Source organism: Anastrepha obliqua, chromosome 1 (genome assembly GCF_027943255.1).
Source record: "Anastrepha obliqua isolate idAnaObli1 chromosome 1, idAnaObli1_1.0, whole genome shotgun sequence".
NCBI lineage: Eukaryota > Metazoa > Arthropoda > Insecta > Diptera > Tephritidae > Anastrepha > Anastrepha obliqua.
In genome coordinates, this window is record NC_072892.1 from 154,229,330 (window position 1) to 154,254,722 (window position 25,393).

Below are 25,393 nucleotides of genomic sequence, written 5' to 3' on the forward strand. Positions count from 1 at the left end.
ATACCCAGCTGTAAGTCTGTAAATACAATACAAATATTGACACCCTAAAAGTTGTCTCAAAACCTACATACTATATGGTAGGGTGTTCGCAACTATTTCAAGGTCAAAGGTCACAAAAATCGGGTTTTTGCGCTTATTTTGTAAATATCTCATTTCTGATGGGTTTTTTCCTATTTGTATTTATTATCAATATTGCAGAATACAAAATTCTCTACAAATTTTGTTGAACAAATTTTTTTATGCGGTGAACCGTTTTCGAGATAGAGGGTAGAGAGCGCGCGGTTACTGGATCACTTCAGGTCAACCGGTGTTTCCGGTCGAAAACACGCCGTATACCTATATATAGTTGCAGAGCCATCGATAAATCAATAATTATAAATATTTGTCAATTTTTATTAACTATTATATAATATTATATTTTATGATTTTTTCCTAACCTATCCACTTTTTATTCAGTATTAATTTACTTAACAACACTTACCTGCCCATGTAATTGCAGAATGGTTAATAAAAATAGAGGAATTATATTTGAATTTTTGAATTTTAACCTAATTAATATTAATAACTTCTTACATGATAAATTAATCTTTTTATTAAAAAATTATTCAATACATTTATTTTTATTGAAAGTAAAAAAAAAATACCAGTCTAACGGTTAGACGCGATAGAAGTAAAACCTTCCGTAAAACAAACTGAGAGAGAATGAGACGAAAGCAGCATTAGAAGCGGGATAATTATAGGTTCATTATAATATTGCTATAAAGTTCATATTTTATTTTCTTCATTTTATTATTATTCACCCTCAATGTTTTCAATTTCAAAAAATGATACGAGTGGCTTATGATAGCTAAAATATGATGATTTTGATCGTGTTGTGGATTCAGTGCGATTGTTACACATTTTTAAATTGAATGTTTTGTTGAGAAAGTCAATTAAAGGAACCGCTGTGTCCAATGCAAAATTTACGTTAAAATCGCCACTTAAAATCATTGGAACTTTATCGTAATCTTTTCTAAGTATCCGCGATACTTCTGGTGTATACTTTATTAAATTTTCGTGAATGAATTCCGTGATGCTATTTATTGATTGATTCGGTGAAATATAAATTGCCACAATAAAAACTGTTTTTCCATTGCTCAATCTGGTTTCGCATGCACATATTTCTCCCACTTTGGAGAGCTGATTCTAGTTGCTGTGCATTCAGATCTATCTGTGGAGTTACAATACGAGCACCGTCATTTTGATTGTGGTATATTGCAACACCGCCTGCAATTGCGGTAAATATTTAAAAATGAAAATATTTACGAATATAAAAATAGGGACGCAATACAGCACCGCGGTTGCTATTATGAGCGTCGTAACGCGTATATTACACAGACGTACTAACATACACACAAACATTCGTAGGACGCTTGGTATGAGCAAGTATTAGGTAGTGTAATATAGGTAAACATAATGCCTTCTCGCTCACCGTGGCTCCGTAATACGCAGGCGCGCACACATTAGTACTAGCATACATACAAACATACATACCATTGACGCTTGAACTAAACACCAAAGCAAGTAATAGGCAGTGTAGTATACATACTACAATACTCACTATACTAGCGTGGCTCAGCAGTACGCAGCCACACACATATACGTATATCAACATACCTATAACGCTTCATAGTGTCGCTTTTTCGTTTCATCGAGTCTCAAATCATTCCCAACGATTCTAAAGAAGTTTTCACTTCAAAAATAAAGGGTACGAAAACTACAATTTATAATTGTAATCATCTTCTTCCTCTTCGTCGAAGCCTTTCGGCTGCTGGTGAATTTCAAACTCGGCTTCATTATCGTCTTCAACAACATTTGTCTCAAGTTCTTCCATGATTTCGGGGTCAAAGGTTCCATCTTCATTAATGTCGCTCTGATATGGTTGAGCATTGAGACAAGCTTGCCCATTACAATGGCCCCAATCTAAAGAGCGTTGCAAGCTCGCTTTCCTTGGAGTTGTAGAAATCTTCTGGAGCAGGTGGTAAATTTGTCATGATAGGCTCCAGAAAATCGTTTTGCATTGTCCAACCCCATACCTGGAGCCCAATCATGCCCTAACCAAGTTTGAACTAGATAATATACACGTTTGAAATGTTGATGAGCAGCTGCACTTGTTGGTGGAATATTTTAAAGCTGGAGAAGTTTATTAAGTTTTGTAGACTTGACGAAATGTATATAACGAAGATGACCGAGACTTTTCATAGATTTCGAAGCATTAAAGACTGCTAATACAGTTTGAGTTCCACTCTCTATTTGTTCATTAATATGTTAATTGAAAAATTACAAGCTGCAAATATTACTTCTAAACAAGCCAGAGATGTTGCGGATGTTCTTCTTGTTAAAACTGCAATTGAAGAATCAAAGTCTGAAAAAACTGCAGTTATAATTGGGCAAGATATTGATTTACTTGTCATTTTAATTCGGCGTACACTGTCTTACGAACAAGAAATTTTCTTTAAAAAAATTGGAAAAGAAAATATAAAAACGGAGATATACTCGACTAAAAGTTTTGACACAACTTTTGCGCTTTTTAAAAAGGAAAAAAAATCATTTTTAAAAGTTTTTGAGAAAAAGACAAACTTGGATGAACTAGATGCAGCATTTGAGGAAAAAATTGTTCGGGCCAGAGATTATTATAGAGGAAATAGCAAAAAACCCATGGGAAATGAGATTTACAAGATAAGCGCAAAAACCCGATTTTTGTGGTCTATGGATAAGTTCGTGCGGTTTTACAACAGATGGCGTAACTTGATTATTATTCCATCGATCCACATTTCCAAACATTCATTGGAGAGCTACTGTCGTAAGGCACAAACGTCAGTATAAGTTTTTTATTTGAAGCGTAAACAACAATATTTTTACCACACTTGAAAATGTCGAATTTCGTGCCAAATAATGTGTTTTTGCGGGGAATTCTTTAATATGAAGAAAAAAGCAGCCGAAAGTCATCGTATCTTGGTGGAAGTTTATGGTGTGCATGCTCTAGCTGAGCGAACGTGCCAGAAGTGGTTTGCACGCTTTAAAAGTGGTGATTTTGACCGCGCCGCCAAAGTTCATGGATACCGAATTGGAGGAATTGCTCGATCAAGATCCGGCTCAAACGCAAGAAGAGGTTGCAAAAACTTTGGGAGTTGATCAATCAACCATTTCCAAACGTTTAAAAGCCATGGGAATGATCCGAAATTCAAATTTCGAAAAAAAAACCGCACGAACTTATTCATATATTTAATTTAATATTTGCCTTCACCCTACCATATGTAGGTTTTGAGACAACATTTAGAGTGTCAATATACAAGTATTTACAGGTATCTCGAATTCCGAGTTTCTTAGCTAATTTAAGCTTAAATGACTGGACTATGTATATGTTGAATTGCATTAAACAATTGTGGCAAAAGCGGATGCGCTGGCAGAGGCAATGACGGCAGCGCATCAACGACAGGAGCGGTAGATGGGGTAGCAGTAAGTTAGAGCAGGGTAGAATAGCGATCAGTAAATAATAATGTTCATGGTTTTGGTTGATTCTAATTGTTTAATTAAAATTGTAGATCACTCTTTGGCAGACTTGCCACTGTAACTGTTCATTAAACCGGTTACTCCTTAGTATTAGGAGGAATAAATAACTTGAAATAAAAGTAAAAAAAAGTAAAAATCGTAATATTTTTATTCTCAACAGGTCAATTTATATCAAACAGTATTGTGCATTACGGCTCATTGGATGGATGAAGAACAACGCGTGATTTTTTATTTTTGAAGTGAAATTTCTTAGGCGTCGATGGACGAGCGAGAATGGAGAGTAAAATTTCAATGGCATGCAATGTTTTGGGCACTTTCGTTCCACGAGAGAGAAAAAAGATATAACGTAGAGGAAAAGGAAAGAGAGAGCTATGCCTTATATATATCTTAGATACACTTTAGGCTAGTTTTCCTTGTGGTTGCTAATTTCTAGTAAAAAATAACACTGCCTACTTTTTGGCGTTTCTTTGTTGGTGCAAACTTGTAGGAAATATATTTTTGGCGCCTACTTTTTGGCGTTATATTTCCATGGGGCGTTTTTTGGTCCCAATTTTTGGGCGTTTTTTTGGTGCCTACTTTTTGGCGCTTATTTCCGTTTCCTGACTAGTGTTTGTGCGTACTATAAAGTGATATCCATTCCGGCGTCGGATTTATTGGTATTGCCTTGCGATAATTTGTGCCGTTGCTGCGGTCCTGGAATCGCTGCGTTTGTGCGGGTGATAAACGCTCGGAGTAGTGCGCGTTGTGCCACGGTTTGTGTCCGGCGTTTACCTACACCGGTCGACCCTTCTCCGTTTTTTGTAAATTTTGTCTGTTTGTATTCTCTGCAAATGTTGTGAATATATTTAGATATATAATCTTTCCCTCACTCTCTCTTTCTCTCATTCTCTCTCGGGTCTCTCCAACTTTCTTTGTCTGCCTTGAAAGTTTCACTTCTGTTCTGTGACAAGCACTTTTGTATTTTTTTTTTGTAGTTTCGGGCAAGGCGAATTCATTAAAGGTGGTAGCATTAGACCACCAACAATATTTTGTACATTTGATTGTCATGGCAAAGTATTGGTAAAGTAGAAAATGAAAGAATGAAACAAATAATGAAATCGCCTTGTTTTGCTCTATGCTGACAGCCACATGCACACGGCGAAAAACAAATCAGCTGATTCACCGATACCACTTTTAATTGATTCGCCGAGCGATGGGCCAACAACAACATTTTGTACATTAAAATGTCACGTCAAAGTGGAGAACAATGAAATGATATATTTATTTAAACAAATGAGATAGTTCTCATTATTTTATTTATTTATAAAAAGCCTTTTGAGCTTAAAATCATTACAAATTTCAATTTTCAAATTATAAATATGAACGTAAATAATACGATTCGTAATTTAATTTTGTACTGACATCCGAATGTACACGGCGAAGGAAAAAACAAATCAGCTGGTCTACTGCTACCACCTTTAATAGATTCGCCTTGAGTCTAAGGCGTCGCTACAAAGTGTACTATAAAAAATAAATTTTTTTAAAATAATAATGATTTTTTCTAAAAAATATGGATCATTGTCTAAAGAAAGCTTCTAGGTGTCATAACTCTACGTTCCTTCCATCTTTAGATACTAGTTGTCAATGATATCTTAATAGTAAGCTCAGTACAAATTAGAATTCTTCACCTTAATTGTTTACTATCGTAGCGGAAAAATATCTTTTTTCTCTCTCTGCGGAAGACTTTTGGATCTTTGAACGTTAGTGACGGCGAGTATCGTAGGCGATGGAACAGTGAGCTGTATGAGCATTACGACCAGCTTCGTTGGCTGGGTCATATCGTCCAAATGAATACAAATGCTCAGCCTGTGAAAGTATTCGATGCGGTACCAGCTGGTGGTAGCAGAGGAAGGTCTCGTTTGTTTGTGAAAACAGAATCTAAAAGAATTTAGAATCTAATATAATTTAGAATTTAGAATTTTGCATCTCAAATTAAAGGTTGGAACATAGGCCACATTTCAAAAAGAGATTTTTATATAATATGTATATAATACCTATTTTTTTTCGTTTTGTTGCACTGTGTAGTGTGAGTATATGATGACAAGTTTTATTGACGGATTGGTATTCATTCAACCCTTTTAAAACAAAAAGAACTAAAATTGAAAATATCCAAAGCATACAAAAATGAAATGACCAAAACCAAAGCACCCCTCCCTTAATATGGGGTTTTTTAATAAGAGGTGTTATTTTGATATTCAAAGTAAAATATAAATGATCGGATGTTTATTTCATTATAAAGAGGAAGGTATGCCATTAATAGTGGAAAAAAACATGAGGCACATGACCACCACGACCATGCTTACAGGATAATATCCTTTTCATGAAATTTTCCATAACCGAATTGCAAAGTGGCTGCCCTATGTCCTCGATAGCCTCACGAATTCCATCTTTGAGGTCTTGAATCGACCCTGGACTGTTGGCGTAGATCTTCTCTTTAACGTGGCCCCAAAGAAAAAAGTCACAAGGTGTTAAATCACAAGATCTCGGTGGCCAATTGTGATCACCACTTCGAGAGGTAACACGGTCCGGTCCTTTTCCCGTAAAAGATCAATGATTTCGTTGCTTGTGTGGCACGTAGTGCCGTCTTGTTGAAAATAAACGTTGTCCAGATCAATACCATCCAATTCCGGCCATAAAAAATCGTTACACATCTCTCGATTGCGCAATCCATTCAAAATAACACCTGTTATTGGAAAACCCTTTAGTAAGTTCTTTACGTTTATTGTAGTATAAAACCCATTACTTTGGATGACTACTGCACAACTCTTTAGTATAGAAGAAAATTAACTTTGTTGCATAATTTTTTCTATTAATTTCCAAATTTACCATCTCCCATAAGTTCTGAATCGCGCTGACATCGTGAGATTGCGTGGATCAGTCTACGACCTCTTTGGTATGTTTAGAATCGCTGTCCTGCTGGAACCTCCATGTTAATGGCATTTTTTCTTCAGCATACGGAAACATTACAGCTTTTAAAAATAACTCTCTCTGTTCGGGAAATAGAGAAGTATCCCCAGAACAAAATATTCCCCCCGCCATGCTTAGTCGTTACAACACATTACCTGGGATTTAATCGCTGCTGTATTCACCTTCTTACTCGCGTTATATCGTCTGAATATTTTATGTTTTATTTGGATCCATCGAAAAGGAATACGGTGTTCCATTTCTGAACTATCCAGCTCAGTTAAGGTCTAACAAACTCAAGTCTTACTTTCTTGCTTTCTCGCTGGTCGTCGACTGACCAGTTCAGTCTCCACTGCTCGTCTTTTAATGCTCTTAGCTCTAACTGGCAAATTTAATTCACTTTTTATTTGATTCGAAGAAACTTTAAGATCGCTTTGAGTTCTTTTTTAATTAGGGAGTCATATCCGGTAGATCTGCAGGCTAAAGATATCGCGCGTAGTGCGGCAATAAGGCTAAACACTCAAAGTAAATCTTCAAATAAGAGCTCACGGTCACGGCAAAATCCTGGCTGGCATTTCGGAGGTTCCCGGATTGGTGGACTATACACTCCCGCCTACACTTGCCTTTACAACGTTCATGATCCTCCTACCCTCAAAGGAAGAGTAGGAACGGGACGATGTAAGACAGGCCGAGTCTATCCATATATACACAGATGGCTCAAAGATCGAGAGCAGGATGGTCAGAGGTATACACTCCGAACATCTGCGGATCTCCTTCAGTTTTCGGCTTCCCGACTACTGTAGTGTCTTTCAGGCTGAACTGATGGCAATAATGAAAGTCGCAACACTAGTACAGTATGAGGTGATATCTGGAAATGACATCTACATTTTCACTGACAGCCAGGTGGCAATAAAATCCCTCACAAAACAGTCGACAACCTCCTAGGTATCCATGGAATGCCGTACACCTCTTAACGATATGGCTGAGTCATTTGCGTTCCTGGCCATCGCGACATTGAGGATAACCGCAGAGCCGATGAACTAGCGAGACTCGGCACCAAATTGACCGATGAGTACAAGGGTATACCCTTACAAACATGTAAGCTACTCACCCTTGAAGAAATCGTAAGGAAAGCAAACGAAAGATTGCGTAATGAAGCCACTTGCAAAATCGCTCGTCAACTGTGGCCGACTCTCAATGCTAAACGCACAAAACCTTTGCTAAGCCAAAATAAACACAGTCTTAGCACACTGATTTCAGTCATAACAGGACACCTGTCCCATGCACCTTCTGTGCCATTGTCCTGCTCTATCCAGACGGAGATTTGCTATTCTAGACAGACAATTTTTTAACGAATTGGAAGATGTCAGTTCTTCAGAAATAGGAGGTATTCTAAAATTTTTGAAAAGCACACACTGGTTTTAGGAGAAATAGGGAAAGCTCCCCACGCGGCATCACAATGGGCTGAAAAGTTCCGGGCCTAATAAATAAGTGGCACTAGTCTTATTGCATTCACCTTAAACCAGCTGTTAAAATTTCATGATATTCTATTCATTAGTTCGTCACTTATTGTGCATTCCTTCTTGATGGGATAAAATAATGTTCCGCTTCATTAGAAACAACAATAAAACGATGTGGCTGTAGAGACACCGATAATGCACAACGCAGGCGACTTCAAAATTTAGGCTATAACACCAGAAATAATCAAAAAGTCCACAAAATCGTTTTAAATTATAGAAAAATGAAGTTGCGTGAGTTTGCTGGCATCGTAAAGATATCAAAAGACGTGTTGGATTTACTACTGTGGCAAAAAGTAAGGTGAATTTGGTTGTAAAATTAAAAATCTTTATTTATTCTTGTAAATCCCCTCTCGATGAAATACACTTATGCAAACGATTTTTCCAATCCCCGAAACATGCTAAATAGTCCATTTCCGGTATAGCCATCAGCACCTTCTTCGACTCAGCTTTTATCTCCTCAATCGACTCGAAACGCGTTCCCCGGAGTGGTTTTGGGAATAGCCAGAAGTCACACGGAGCCAAATCAGGCGAATACGGTGGTTGCGGAACGATATGCGTGGAATTTTTGACGAAATGGTCACGAAGAACGAGTGCAGTGTGAGACGGTGCATTATCGTGATGCAAAAACCAAGAGTTGTTGGCCCATAATTCTGGTCTTTTTAGACGAATTGCTTGACGTAAACGACGCATAACGCTCAAATAATATTCCTTATTAACAGTTTGGCCAGGTGGAAGGAATTCATAGCACACCACACCACGATAATCGAAAAAAACTGTCATCATGACCTTTATTTTTGAACGACTTTGACGTGCTCTTTTCGGTCTGGCCTCGCCTTTAGCACGATATTCGCTTGATTGGTCGGTTGTTTCAGGGTCGTAAACATAAATCCAAGTCTCATCTCCCGTAATGATGCATTTGAGCTTGTCCTGATAGTCGAAAGCATTGTTTCACACACATCAACGCGACGACTTTTTTCCAAGAAATTGAGAGTTTTCGGTACCAAACGAGATTTGACTTTTCGTAGGCCCAAATGGTCTTTCAAAATGGTTTTCACAGATCCTTCTGATATTCCGATCATATCAGTAAGGTCTTTAACAGTCAACCGACGATTTTTGAGCACTAACTCCTTCACTTTATTGACATGTTGGTCATCTGTTGACGTCGATGGTCGTCCGGAGCGCTCCAAGTCATCAACACGTTCTCGACCCTCTTTGAAGTCTTTGTATCACTTATAAACGTTTCCGCAGCCGAAATTTCATTCCGCAAACAAAATTTGATGGCTCTTCTCTGCTCAATCCAATCAGACATTGTAAATATCGAAAAATGCACTCTTGGTCGTTTGGTAAACACAAGCGTAAATATATTACTGATAATGAAATTCACATGAAAGTTGGCCCAGATGTTATTAACAGTGCTGCCAACTCATGAAAAAAATAACTAGAGTGAAATTTTAATCCCGCGAAGTTTGACAAATATATTCACCTTACTTTTTGCCCACATAATTTTTGCATGAGCATTTAAGTATGAAAAAGCTCTGTTCAAAGTGGGTACCGCGTTTGCTCACTGTTGACGAAAAATAAGAACGAGTTGATGATGGCAAAACAATGGCAAAATTACATGAATTAAACTTCGAATTGCTCTCACATCCACCGTATTCACCAGATTTGGCTTCTAGAGACTACTGGCTGTGTGCAGACCTATAAAAAGCTCGTCGACAAGAAATATTGCTGTAAGAGGTTATCCCTGAAGCAAAAGAGGTATTAAAATGATAGAGCGGCACTGGGATGATTGCGTTGTTCTGAATGGAAATTACGTTGATGAGTAAAGCTAATTTTGAACAAAAAAAACGTGTTTGCCACGTTAAGTCCGGGACTTTTCAGCGATGTGTTTCTTTAGGTAACCTTGTGATCGCAGCCGCCGCGGCTGGAGATCTTTTACCCTTGCCTTACTGGCTGGAGATCTTTTCCTCTCACCTTTACTGACTCGAGATCTTTTCTTCTCGCCTTTACCCTTTTCAACTTTTCACCGTATCAGATCTCCAATTTCAAGTTTAGGAATATTAACATCGGTTTTGTAATCAACGATCCCAAAAACCCCCGAGTTACAAGTTTTAAGTAAATTCGAATAAATTTTAAAAAATTTCTCCGCCATATTGGATCCGCCATTTTTAATTTTGCAAATATGATATCAGATTCGTCATCAGCGACCCCGAAAACCCCCGGATACCAAGTTTCATAAACAATAATTAACTATAAGAAAATTTTGACCGCCATATTGGATCCGCCATTTTGAATTTTGACAATCTGACATCATATTTGCAATCAGCGACCCAGAAAACCCCCGGATACCAAGTTTCATAAAAATAATTAATTTTTAAAAGATTTTGTAAGTTTTGTAAGTTTGTTAGTTTTGTTTTTTAAATGTATTTGTTTATTTATTTCAATATTAGCAACATATTTTAAAAATCCGCAACGACAGAGTTGTTAGCAATTTTATCCTGAGCAATTCAAAAAAAATAAATTGCAAATCGGTCAAGAAATGTGTGCTGTAGACTGTTTTGAATAGTAAATTCCAGTTTTGCACCACTGTGCGCCGTAGCCGAATGAGTTGGTGCGCGACTGCCTTTCGGAAGGGCACAGACTCGAGACCACTGGCACGAAGCGAAAAAGTTGTTCTAATAGCGGTCGCTTTTTAGCAGGCAATGGGCAGCCTTCGAGTGTATTTCTGCCATAGCAAATCTCCTCATAAAAAACCATCTACCATTCGAAATCAGCATAAAATTGTAGGTCCTCTGTAGGTCAAGATGCGCACAAGGCGGCCAAGCCCCCAATGAAGGGCGTAAGTGTCATTATGCATATGAGGTATGTATGGGTGTAACCTTATGAACGGGACAAAATAGTATTTGTTAAATAAAGAAATAAATAATTTTTGAAAAAACAAAAAACACCTTTTTTAGCAGTCCCCTTCAATTTATATGAAGCGCGTTGCTATTTTTCTGCTTCATAAAGCAATGAATTTATGAGCGCATAACAAAAAAAAATTATATAAATACCTTTTTTACAAGACAAATCAAATCAAAATAACAAATTGGAGCAAAGAGCAGAATGATATCCAAAAAAAAACACAACTAGGGCCAATTTCACCGCACGTTTAACAAAAATTTGTTGGCAACAGCGCACAGCTGGTCCCAGTCAACGAAATCGGACAAAATGGCAAAACATTCCGGCACATGCGAAGCGGAAATACAAATTATTGGCATCCCTTGGCAAAAATAGGCAAGCAGCAACAACAAAGAAATATTTTAAATAAAATTTAAAAAAATGTTTAATGTTAAATGTAAAATGTAAAATGGCAAAATGTAATATAAGGCATAAAATTTGCCAAAAATGCTGAAACGGCGGCGTAATGCCAAAAATGCGGTCGAAATGGTTGAAATGCCTCGTAATGTGGCTGGCACCCTTTCAGCGGCAATCAATGGAATTGTTTGCACAGTTGAATAGCAAAAATAAAAAGGCAAAAATTTAATTTCGTTACAAAAGTGAAAACAAAACAAAGCGCACAGCAGCCTACGAAGCCCAAAGTGCAGACCACCCTGTGATATCATTTTCATTTCCGATAAACAAGTTGATATGTATGTATAAATGTATTTGTGTATGTATGAGGGTATTTTTTTTTTTTTTTTTTTTTTTGTTTTTTGCCAACTTATTTTAATGTTGGCATGTGCCTACTTGTTGGCAACAGACGACTGCAAATTAGCTTTTCAGCGAAGGGGAAGGCAACTTCGTAAACAAATTTTCCTCGAAACCACTGCCGGCGCACCCACCACTACTAGCGAATAGTTAACCAAAAATGCGTTACAGAAGCGAACATTAAGCGACAATTTGATTTTCCGAGCACGTTTTGTGTACAACTCCCGTGCACATCATGGGTACCCACGCAGCTTGATTTCCCTATTTATTCGAAAATATATTTTTAATGCCCGCCCAACGGCTAACCAAGCAAACATAACGAATTAAATATGTGCAAATGTTTTGCATACATGCAGAGCCGCCTTCCGACTTGCAACCACGTGTAAAAAATCATTTGCCAATAAACCCATTCGCATGTCAAGCTGTCAATCCAAAACACCAAGCTTTATATGAATACGGGTGTGTGTGTGTGCTTATGTGGGTGCGAGTAAGTCTATACAAATATTATATGACTGTGTTGGAAAAAATTGAGTCGTTGGGGTATTAGCCGCTCGTCGCTCGCATGCGAGAGAGCCGCAAGAGCTCGGTTACGGTGGTGCATTTATTTTGTTGCTATGTGTGCGTATATTTATTTTCATGTTCAAACACGCAATCTATGTACATCACCAGCCACTGCCATCAAAATCACATCAGCTCGTTTGCACGACATACATTCACATTTTTCAATGACCTTAAATTTCAATTTCATCTTAGTGGGTGTCATTTACGATCATTAATGTGAGAAAATTGTCAGATGCCAGACTTTTTATTATAAACGTAATCAGTTTTGGGTTTCACACAACATTGGCTTCAAATATTATAATTATTTTTATGAAAATGTATCCCCGGCCAAGCTTTTAGGATTTTAAATCTTCAACATATTTTTCTAATTACCTTACATTTGTAGCGTCTTAAATTTAAAAAATGTGTTTTCTGTTTTTATTCAGAAAAAAAATTGTATTAAAATAGTGCATGATAAGGATGAGCAAGAAGAAGTTGACTTAATTTTCACCGAAATTCTCTTAGCTCTTGTTAAACCAAGAGATTTGGTGGCTCCTAAAACACTCAGGCTAAAAGCACTGGAAAGAGGGTAGATTAGTCAAGAAGGGAAGGAGAAAAGTATCAGAAAAAGATAGGAAAAAATAGAGCCAGAGACAGAGGTAGCTAGTCCTATGAGAATTTTTCAGTTTTTTTTGGCAAATCTGTAAATATCCTCCAGTTTTAGAGAACGAATATTACTCATTCTCACGACATCGGAACCCAAAACTCGTAAGCCTTGCTCTAGCAAAGGCAGGACACTCACAGAGAAAGTGCTATCCGCCTCCTCCAAGCCAGACATGCACATTGGGTCCTTAATGATTCCAGTGGTGGTCATATGCTGGCCCCATAGGTCGTGCCCTGTAATAATACCGACCATCAACCGAATGACTTTCCTTCCAACTTTTATAAGAAAGTTTGACAGTTTTCTGTTCGGACTTGTCACAAAATACTTTACAGTTCTGCAGCGTTCTAGACCGGACCATCGCTTTTTATGTAGATTGCATACATAATCGCTGATCCAATTCATGATTCCTGTGGAACTGATTCCGATTATTGGCTCTGGCCCTTGTGGTGGAACCGCTGATCCACGGTTGGCCAATTCATCAGCAATTTCGTTTCCTTGAACACCGGATTGTCCTGGAAGCCATATAAGTACAAGCCTGTTCTGTTTTGCGACGGAATTAAGCTCCTTCTAACATTCTTGAACAATCTTTGAGGTTTGCTTCGCGTCCTCCACGGCCTTCAGTGCAGCCTGACTGTCACTGAAAACTCACATCTGTTTCCCGCTCCATCTCCTCTCGATTATCCATTCGGCTTCCAGGATGGCTAAAAATTTCCGTTTGGAAAACAGTTGCCATTTTCCCCATAGCATAGTGATACTTATTAATTATTAATTATTATTATCGCTTAAGTATCATCCAGCTCCAGCCCCTATTTCATTCTTGGACCCATCGGTAAAAAAAATATCCGGCAAACATCTTTGATTGCTCCATTGAAAATGCTAGGATATTTGGTCATAGTACAATTCTTCATAGTCGAAGGCTAAACGGCAATCATCAGACATCACATTACCGCCACCCTAGACTTCAGACAAGAATTTAAGGACATGTTTACCACGCGAAAGGAATGGGAGTTAAATTTAGTAATCAAGGAAGATACCACCGTACTTTACACCCATGGATCCAAAATACACGGCGTCGGCGCCGAAAGACATCGAAACTTCCGCGTACTTTCGCCTGCGGAATTGGAATAATATCTTTCAAGCAGAGGCTCTCGAGCTAAGGAAAGCTAGCAGTATAATCAGAAATCATCCACAACAACTATCAAAAGCCCGTATTTTTCCAGATAGTCAAGCAGTCATCTTAGCTATGGTGACTTTATAGTCACTCTCATCTGCGTACCTAGCTAGAGGAACATAGAATTAAATGAGAAAGCTGGTGAGCTGGCAAGACAGGGGGCTAAAGCATTCAAAATGGTAGCAGAGGGCTGTCCCCGAAGGGGACAAAAGGGAGATTTTCTTACAATTCCAGAAGTAGGCTATCGGATACTTGCAAAATAGCGAAGGAAACGTGCCAGATTACAACAAGTCCAGAACCGACACACCAAGAACAGATATCTTTAGAATTACGTCAACAAAAATCGGCCATTGACCTATCGGAGATCATGCTAGGAAGATGGAGTGGCCGTAGATGTTAGAAGCGGCAATCAAGCAGATTCTATGGGGACAGTCTTCCACTATCTGTGTGAGGGCCCAAATCTGGGTGCTCTACGACATAGAATGCTGGGGGAATTCTCAATGAGCAACTTAGTAGAAATTATAGGAAAGAAAATAGATGGCAAAGACAGATTTATAATATAGTCAGATTAAAATGGTTTGTCTAACTAACAGCAGTGGTGTACCAAAATGGCACATTTTGTGGCAATTGAAACAGGGATGTGTCACGCACACAGCATCTCTACCAACCAACTAACCAGTGAACTAATTATGTATAATTATTACTATTATATTCTAAATAAATAACTAATTTTTGACCAACTTCCCCTGCTTCGTCAAGTCGTCCATACAGATTTAATTATTGAACTCATAAAAGTAAAAGCGGAGGAAAGGATACCATCTAGAGAAGAGTTCTGTGTATATATGCAATTGATTTGAATTAATATGAAAAAGTATGATAGAAGTGATATATAAAGTAGAAATTTTCGATGCAATAAACGGAATAAAATTTGAATGCCTTCTTGGATATAGAAAGTGCCTTTGATAACGCCTCACATGAAGCCAGAAATAGGGCTCTAGCTACGAGAGTTATTAATAATACTCTCGCTCAATGGATGGGCTATATGATAAGTATAAGAAACGAGGAGATACCCTCCAGTTCCGGTACCCTAACAGCAAATACATCCAGAGGGTACCCGCAAGCTGATGTACTATCACTACTACAGGGTCCGGCACTCGACGAAAAACAAACTTTAGGTACTACCTACTTCTTCTACCTAATGTACGGACATCAGCTGTCAAGCGCACGGAAGCATTTTTCCGAGAGTAAACGCGAATAAAAGGAAAATAAGTAATGGATTTCAAATGTAATAGTGTGATTACATTATATTTGGCTGGGAAATCATAACCAGCGATTGTTCGTGAGCTCGAGCACCTTAAAGTAAATAAATTTATTGTTTATCGCACCATTACTCATTACAGTGATGCTACCAGTCATGGAGGTGGTCATCAAAATACTACAACGTTACGTGAAATGGTTAAAAAAGGGGGAAAGCGAATTGAGCGGAATCCCCGACGAAGTGCCAATCAAATGGCGAAAAAACTGAAAATATCTGACCGTAGCATCCTTTGCATACTGAAACATGGTCTCAAAGTCAAGCCTTACAAGATACAAAAGGCGCACGATCTCACACCAAAGCAGCAACAAGTCAAACTTGAGAGAGCGAAGGAGTTGCTTCGCTTGACCGAAAGCGGTCAATTTCCGAACATTGTGTTTTCTGACGAAACATTTTTTAAAATTGAGCAATTCGTGAACTCCCAAACGATTGAGTCATCGATTGGCCACCAGGAGGTAGCACCCGCCACAGGTAATGGTTTGGTCTGCTGTAACCGCAGATGGGCGCTCTCCAATCGTTTTTATCTAGCCAGGTGTCAAAGTAAATGCGAAATATTATCGGAAAAGTATTCTGGAGGTTGCTTTGAAGCCGTGGGCAGAGAAGCATTTCGGTAGCAGGCCATGGACGTTTCAACAGGACTGAGCACCGTCTCACAAAGCTCGAGTGAACCAAGAATGACTAAACAACAACATTCCGAACTTCATAACGGCCACACAATGGCTCTCAAATTCCCCAGACGCGAATCCGATAGATTATTCTCTTTGGGCCATTTTGGAGAGCAAGGTCCGATGTAAGAGACTCACCAGTCTCTAGGAGCTGAAAAAAGTCATTGTCCGCGAATGGGCCAAAATACCTGCAAGTCACATTCGTGCAGATTGCGATTCGTTTCTAGACCGTCTTAAGGCCATAGTCAAGGCAAAAGGTGGTCATATTGAGCAAAAGTAAATTGAGTCTTAATTGTGTATTATTTTCACACATTTTTTACTTTGATTTGAGTAAAAGTAATTTTCCAAACTAAATTGATGGCCTTTTTAATTGGTTGCATTTCGAGTGCCGGACCCTGTAATGTGGAGCTTAGTAATAGATGAACTCTTGATGTGATTAGACAGCAGCGGGTTATTATTTCAAGGCTATGCTGGATCTATGATTTCCTACGGGGCTGTAGTCGAGGAGAATTTTAGGACAAAGCAATCGGTTAAAAACACACTACCAAAGTTTTGAAAAGGTGCGTACGCGTACAGGAGCCATGCATGCATAACCCACGACATCAATGAATGTTCTTCTAGGACTCGCACCTCTTCGCATTCTTATCCGATCCCAAGCGATTAAATCTCTCCGAAGAGTAACCAATGCTACTTCAGGCTACCGATGTTCAGTTTTGTCAAATGCCTCAGGACGCAACTGGACAATAAAAAAATACTTAGGAAGAGTTATCTAAAACGTAAAAGATAAACCAGAAGAAGATGCACGGTTAAGTGTCTGCGAACCAGGGAAGAGATACCCGAAAGCGCTAGGCAAGAGTGCAATTATATTTTAAGCAGAATTGAAAGATGCGCGCACTTTAACTTTGAAGGCTGTTATAACAACAGATGCACAGCTATCCTTACTCAGCAACGAATGCTTAAAACTTTTTCCTGGTTACATCAAAACTGGCGCTAGTATGTCTTGATAAGCTGAATATCTTAGGCCAAAACTTTTAGGTACGTATGCTATGGTTCCAGGGCGCATAGGAATTGCTGAGAACGAAATAGCAGATAAGTTAGATAGAAAAACGATCCCATTATTAAACATATAGCGATTTTGGAGCCTAGGAAAAGATAACTTCCCCTCTCTTATTCGGGAGGTAGAGGATAGACAAATAAGCTCGTAATGGGACAATCTACCAATCAATTATAATTAGCGTTTACCCAAGCCGAGTTAAAGGTTGCATGGAATTAAATAAGAATAATTTTAGAATCGTCCCAAGAACTCTAACTGGGCATTGTTGATTAAAATATTTTATGAGCTTACTAGCCTGGTACTCCATTGGAGTAACTTGCTCAAGCAATTTTAAATTTATTTATAGGATTAAATGTATGTAATTTTTTTAATTTGCGAAAATCGGTAGAACATAACAGGTAACATAAGTGTTGTCCATCTGCAGTCTCTCTCAGCTGCCAAGCTCCCTGGATTTACAGGACTCGACTACCCATGAAGTGGTTGGGGGGCTGTCTAAGGCCATGAACGCAGCTTGGCTGTCGCTGCAGACGCATATAGATCTGCCACTCCATTAAGAGCATACCATTCCGCTTGAAATGCAGATGCATGCAGCACAAGAGCAAAGTGCAGTTTTGTCCCGCTGGATTGCTTGTAGATCCCTGAACCGGAACTTTGCTCGTTCCTGGAGCCATCCATGAAAATACGAAAACAGCGTTTGCCGGGCTCATTTTTAAAATTTCACCACAATTGAGCCTCTGGCAGCACCACACGGTATCTCTTTTCAAGTACGACTCTTGAAGGCATGGAGTCAAGAGGCAAGGAGAGAATCGTTGGATCGAAGTCCATGCCTTTTCTGTTGTCCAATTCCGAACAGGGGCCGTACCAGTTCCTATTGTGTATCAGCCTACCGATTACCTTGAAGGCCTCTCCTTGGATTAAGGGGTGGTAGACCACCCAGAGCATCTAATGCCGGGCCTGCAGTATTCGAAAATGCTCGGGTGCAACAGATGACCACAATGCGTTGTAGTATCGATAAGGTCCTATTGACTCCCACGAGAGAGAGTCTTCTCATCCAGACCACTGATAAAAAAAAAAAATAAATAATTGGCGCGTACACTTCTGTTAGGTGTTTGGCCGAGCTCCTCCTCCTACTTGTGGTGTGCGTCTTGATGTTGTTCCACAAATGGACCACTGATGCATAGGTGATAATAGGTCTTATCATAGCCGTGTAGATCCATAGGATCTTGCTAGGAGAAAGACCGCACGTTTTCCCAAAGACACCCCTGCACCGCTAGAAAGCTGTCAGTGCTTTGGATGTCTTTGTTTCAAGATTACTATCGAGAATTACTGCAAGATATTTGATATCTTTGGATAGCTGGATTGTGACTCCTTTGAACTTAGGGTAAACCGAACCCCTCAAATTTCCTCCTTCTGGTAAAGAGGACAATACCAGTTTTGGTGGGGTTTGCCGATAACCCATGAACACAGCACCAAGTATCAATCATATCCAGAATTTTCTGCACTTTTCTACAGATGTTCATAAGCAAAGGGCCCGTTATCAGACAGGCAACGTCGTCCGCATATGTTTGTGTGTAGACTCCAGCAGCATTTAAGGTGGTGAATAGGGGATCACCGTGCACCGGAGCAACAGAGACAGCACACCACCTTGGGGGCAACTCTATTAATCCCGGATGACACCAGCAGATCTTACTCTGCTCGCACCGAGGCGATTCTTTGAGTTAGCATTGAACGAATCCAATTCACTAGTACCCGGTCTTCGCCATATCTACTGGCAGAGCTACACATACTGTCGAAAGTGGCATTATCAAAAGCTCCCTCTATATTCAAAAACATGCCCATAGCGTAGTCCCTCCTGTCGATGACCAGCTCTACCTAAGCCACAAAGTTTTGCAGTGCCGACTCGCAGAATTTTCCACTTTGATAGGCATGCAGAAATGGAGAAAGAGGGTAAGACTTCAGCTGTTGTATTAAGGACGAATAAGTTGAGCAGGTGAGCAGCTTCTACAGTGGCTACATACTTGGAATGTTATTCTCTTTTCCGCTTTAACCTCCTTAAAATACCACCGATCAGACATTTTATCATGTCTAAGCGTTTTTATAAATAAAGTGATTTCCCGAACCCGAAAAATATTCACAGCCAGTTGGGATGTGACAATTGAGTTTCGACATTTTGTTATAACTCACGATGTATAGAATCAAAAGATGTGGCCAATACCAAAGCGACATAAAGCAGAAGGAAAATAATGAAAAAGGTAGAAATAGGAAGAGAGGCGTTGGATTAGAGGATGACGGCCAACAGTGGCTAATTACGTTTGCATTAACCGCTTTAGGCTATTGATGATTTCCATGAGCTGTGTGATATTTAAACCCGCAATATCCGCAGGTATAGCGAAGAAGTGAAGGCCCAGATGTGTAAATCTGAGAAGAAGGTGGTGAGGTAATTCCACCTTATTCTCTAAACAACTTCTGCAGAATTGACTTGAAGCATTCCCAATGTCTGGCAAATTCGAGAGCTGCGGCTTTGCAAGCCTTAGAAGTTCTCTCGAGCGCCCTCAAAAGGATCTCGGAGAGTAGACCGCATATTATCATGGGAACCCCAATCCTTGCATCTCTAGGGTCCCCTGTCTAACCAGTTCATTAGCCCAGCGGTTTCCCTTGCGACGTCTACTACAGCTGACATGTAAAGGAGCGCAAATTTGTATTGGATTTATAGTAGAAGCGAGACTTCGTCGCCAAGTACTTTCGTTCACTCCTGTACTTTATATACAGGGTCCGGCACTCGAAGTGTAACCAACCTCAGACCGCTCGCGCACGGGCATCAAATGTCTGTTAGTTGGACCAGATTATTGTTTACAACCACCCGGAAGCATTTTGCCGAGAGTAAAAGTACATTTAATCCTAAAAAAAACAAAAACAAAAGAAGGTTCAGATGTTAAGAAGAACCGAAGATATTTCACTGTAAAAACTCTATAACAAAATTTTCGACATTGAATAAATGTCAAAATTATTTTTTTGCAAATTTTTTAGTTTTCCTCTTAGCCTTTATATTGGCTTACAAATAAAGCGATTTCCATAAAAGTGTATGACAAAGTCCAAAATACTTGAGTCAATTGGCATGGAATCGCTCTTTAGTTATTAAGCCAAAAGTTGTATAACTTGTTGTTGTTGTTCTTGGGTTAACTTTGTTCGAAGCCGACCTGCTTAGAAATGCATTAATTTCATGAATTAATCTTTGCTTACCTAATTTTATTTCTGCTAAACACTTTAATCAGCGTAATCGATTGTACGAGTAACGGTACTTGGAGTAAACAAGTAAGTTAGAAAGTAATAAAAATAAAAGCAAACAAATACGTGAATGAATTCTCTTTAATATTCATCGCACATAAACAGAACTTCAAGAAATGAAAATCAATTGGCTAACGACTTAATTGCGAGAACGACATTCTTAGCCAAAAAAGTGAAATAAAAACAAAAGACATTCGAAACACTCATTGCATTGCAACGCTAGTGAAATCACACGAATTTGGCTATTGGTCAATTATAGCCATAACACCCGTACAGTTAGCGGACATAAGACCAAAACAAATGACGAAAATGCGTAACAAACGAACGAATGCGCAAAACAAAAGAAATGCACGGAGGAGAGCGCCAATGTGAAGGAAAGTTGCCAAGCACGCAGAAAATGGATGAGCTGCAACGCCAGCGGCAGTGGCAGCGACAATTTGATTCGATGACAAAACACAAAGTAATTGATTCAAAATTACGATGTCGTATAAAAACCACAAACAGCTAAGACACCATTTACATACCCACTTGGATTGTCTGTGCGAAAAGACGCACTCACCAAACAACCAACCAACCAATCAACTAATTTAGTCAGGTAGCAAACTTTTGAAACAGTCCCCAAGGGCAACAAATAACGACGAGGATGAGGATGTTTGCCATTGTTTTTGTGGTGGCGCTAACCACAGGCGCTGCATACGCTGGCACTGCGCAAGTGGTGCCCACCCGCTCAGCCACCGACCTGGCATTCGACATGTACAACAGCTGTTTGAAGGACTTCAGCACCAGTTGTGTACAGCCGAAGGCGATGCAATGGTTCAATCAGGCGCTTCAGCAGGACGAAATTCAAATCACCGATAAACTTTCGATTGTGCGCACTAGTCGCGTGGCGCCCACACAGCAACGCTCCTACGATGCACAAGAGCAAATGTTCAACGATATCGACAACTTTTTAGCCACACACGCGTTACGCGTCAAAGCGCCGGAATTCTTCAGCAGCGAGGAAGCGCGCTCATATGTGCCCGACTTTTTGTTCAGCAATGCCTTGACTAAGGATTCTGTTGTGCCGTTAACGGATCGTGATCCCAATCAAGGTAGATATGGATGGAGTGTGTGAATGTTGAATGTAGTGTTTAGAGTTTTAAAAACAACCGTTACTTTGTAGGTCGCGGCATGGTTCGCAAAGTGTTGTTGCCCTTCCTCATTGGCTTGAAACTGAAGACTACCGTTTTGGTGCCGCTTGCGCTGGCCTTGATCGCGCTCAAAACCTGGAAAGCCATGACATTGGGTTTGCTATCGTTAGTTCTATCTGGTGCTTTGGTCGTCTTCAAGATTGCCAAGCCAAAGGTAATAATGCATTCTTTGACTCCACTCAGTGTTAAATGTTTGCTTGTTTCAATTTCACTTTTAACTCACTAACTTTTGCAGATCATCAACTATGAAGTGGTGCACTACCCACACCATGTCGAGCATGTGGAACATATTGAACACATTCCTCACCATGTCGATCACTTCCCTCATCATGTGGAACACATTGTGCCGCATCACATCGATATCGTGCCACATCATGTGGAGCGTCATGTCGAGCACCACTTGGATTTGCCTCAACATGTGGAACATGTTGAGCATTTCGAACATCCGTCGCCCGCTTGGGATCCACATGCTTGGGCGCGTTCGTCACAAGAGCCACAAGATGCACAGGATATGGCTTTCGCTGGCCAAAGGCAACCTTAAATGGCGGTTCGCTGTTATTTAATTGAAAATGATTTCGAAACTTTTGCATTCGAACGCTAATTGACGACAATGTGGCGCTTTTATTTATTATTTCGTTTAGGTTTAAGTATGGCACAAGTTTCCAAAGAAATTATTTATTGAAAAAAATAACAAAAAAATACTAGAAAATATTATTTATTTGCTCCCTTGTACAAAATTTGTTATTATTTATTTCTAGCGAATACGACAACTTATTACAGAATGAGAAATCTTAAGAAAATAAATAAAAAAAACTAAGATTTTTGTTGAAAATTGAGAACTGTGTTTCGGTGGAAGCTATTTAAAATACAAGGTGGTGCCAATTAATCTCTCTCTCTCTCTCTCTCTCTCTCTCTCTCTCTCTCTCTCTCTCTCTCTCTCTCTCTCTCTCTCTCTCTCTCTCTCTCTCTCTCTCTCTTAGCTTCACAGTCGCCAATTAATCACCCACTTTTATTTTTCCATAACTTGTTTACTAAATTTTTTACAAAAAATAAATTTGTGTGATAGAAATCTTCATTTCGACCTTTACGCTCTATTCCTTTTTAAAATTTAAAGTGGTGCAAAATTAATCATCCAATTTTATTTTTCCATAACTTTTTTACTAAATTTTTTTATTAAAAATAAATTTGAGCGATAGAAATCTTCATTTCGACATTTACGCGCTCTATTGCTATTTAAAATTCGAAGTGGCGCAAAATTAATCATCCTATTTATTTTGGAATAACCTTTTTACTAAAAGAAAAAATAATAACTTAATAACAGAAATATTCATTTTGATCTTCTACGCGCTCCGCTGCTTGTGGGATTGCAGCTTTTTAGTTCACAAGCCCCAAACGCCATTTTCAAAAATTATAAATCTTCCGATGGTTGATTAATTTTGCGCCACATTGCATTCTGGTTAAATGTGATTAAGTCATGCTCTCAATACTTTCTCTGTGTTCGGTATAAATAAAGAACTCAGCCGCATCAAAATTTCTCACCACTTTAACCCTCAACTACCTACCACAATTTATAGTCTCATAACCACCACCTAGGCACCCAGCTTTGCGATCCCAGAGTAAAATAACTGAAGCTTGTAAAAATTAGCAGACAGATATTTTGCTTTTTATGAGACATTTTTCTGACCTATTCAACTCTTTATTTAAAAAAGCACAAGAAAATTAACTTTTTTTATTTTATCTCCAATAACGAACACTATTTTGGGCTTAAACCAACATACTTGGAATATGAGATGCAAACAAATTGTCATTGTGAATAAAAAAAAAATAAAAAATAAAGCTTAATAAACAATAAACGTGAGCAAATATTTATATTTCTCAATTAAATCCTACATTAAATAAAAGTGCAGGCTCTATATTTACAAGACACGGCTTGTTGGAGTACTCAAGGCATATCGGTGCTTTGCATTCAATACTCACGGACAGTGCAACACCATTATGCAAGTTTAAATATAACTGGCACTAATCCCAACTCAATCAAGCCATATGCCGTACCAAGGACATCACTACCTTCATCCGACATCGCATTGGACACACAATCGGTACACACTCTCACATTTTAAATGGTGAGAGGCCATCCCACTGTCCGTACTGCACCCTGTAAACACTAACAGTCAAATACCTTTTGGAGGACTGCACGCATTTTATGTGTCTCAGGAACACAAGTTTCAACAACCATCTTCCATCGGAAATACTTAAGACTCCTTCTCAGGAAAACACTGAAAAATGACAGATTACTTAATTAGAACGGACCTGAGAAAATTGATTTAAACCATAAGTCTCTTTACTTATATATCTATGTAACTATTCTTCCGTATATCCTATGAATTTACCTCCCACATAACTTAATTGCTTTATTAATTCATGTGTCGAAAGTGCCTAATAATCTTTTCCCGAAAATTAACTCTCTAATAGCTTAACTTTTCTAGTCAAAAAAAATCTTAATAGAGCAGTGAGCCGTAACCCGTGGCAGCTTATTGTTATTTTCCATATATAAACAAACAATACTCACGGATTGTGTTTTATGTTTCTCTGTATAAGTGGAAGTTCAACAGTTTTTACGATCCGCTAACTTTTATTCAGCCTGGTGCCACTAGGTTGTTCAATAAGTTTGGCGGTTCAATAAGAAAAACACAATTTTATGATTTTCATTATAGTCTCCCAGTATAGTCTCACTAAACTTCAATACACTTTTCCTGAAGTGAGATTCTGGAAGGGCTGCAAAATACGCTTCCTCAGCTGTTATGACCTCTTCATTTGATGAAAAACGCTTTCCACGCAAGGATTTTTTAGGTTTGGAAACAGATGGAAGTCGCTAGAGGCCAAAGCTGGTGAATACGGTGGATGCTCGAAAAATTCGAGTTTTAATTCGGTGCATTGCCCTGATGCAAACGATTCTCTTTGTTTTGTAAACTGGGTCTTTTTCACGAATTTGTTCCTTCAGCTGGTGTAAAACGTTGGTAATGGTAAGGATAATGGTTGTAGGGGTTAGGCTAAGGCCTTTATGTCCTGTGACCAAATTGATCTATTGTGCGCCTCTAATTACTTAACTAAAATTAATTAGTATACCGAGGAATCGAACCAGCTCCTTAGGAGGAAGCAATCGTAGGTCTTCCTCTTCTAGAAGGTACGAGCCTAGGAGCCCTTGGACTAATACCTCACAATTGGTGATTAAGTGTTCCATAGGCTCTTCTTCATCACAGCATGATCTTGTACTAGAGTTATTTAGGTATATTGTATTGATCGGCCGCCGTACCATTCGGAATTCACAGAGAGAACGTAAAACATTTTTCTAATAGCGGTCGCCCCTCGGCAGGCAATGGCAAACCTTCGAGTGTATTTCTGCCATGAAAAAGCTCCTCATAAAAATATCTGCCTTTCGGAGTCGGCTTGAAATTGTAGGTCCCTCCATTTTGTGGTACAACATCAAGACGCACGACACAAATAGGAGGAGGAGATCTGCCGAAGACTCAAAAAAAGGATGTCGTTACAGGCAAAGTGATCTGTAAGTGCTCCATAGTGTAATCTGAGGCCCATTTTATCTAGAGTTAGAAGAGATTTTGCTCTACATTGAAGTTCAAAAACTTTTTGGAGTGATTAAGGCCGTTTGTGTAGTTCCAGTGTTCCCTGATTTTTGTTTGGATCCATTTTTTTGTTTCCTGTTTTATATTATTTTTGTTAAAGCCGAAAAATGGGGTCGGTCCAATAAATAGACCTTTTGCCCCTTTTTTGGCAGACATGTCTGTC

At 39.0% G+C, this 25,393-nt stretch overlaps 1 protein-coding gene across 1 annotated transcript; it reads left to right on the forward strand.

Annotated features, from left to right (window-relative positions):
- Positions 1-21,042: 21,042 nt before the first annotated feature.
- On the forward strand, positions 21,043-22,130 carry LOC129237159 (uncharacterized). The gene is made up of 3 exons (XM_054871663.1): positions 21,043-21,490; positions 21,562-21,743; positions 21,825-22,130. Exons 1-3 carry the CDS (start codon positions 21,043-21,045, stop codon positions 22,128-22,130), a joined length of 936 nt encoding a protein of 311 aa, XP_054727638.1.
- The last annotated feature ends 3,263 nt before the right edge of the window (positions 22,131-25,393 follow it).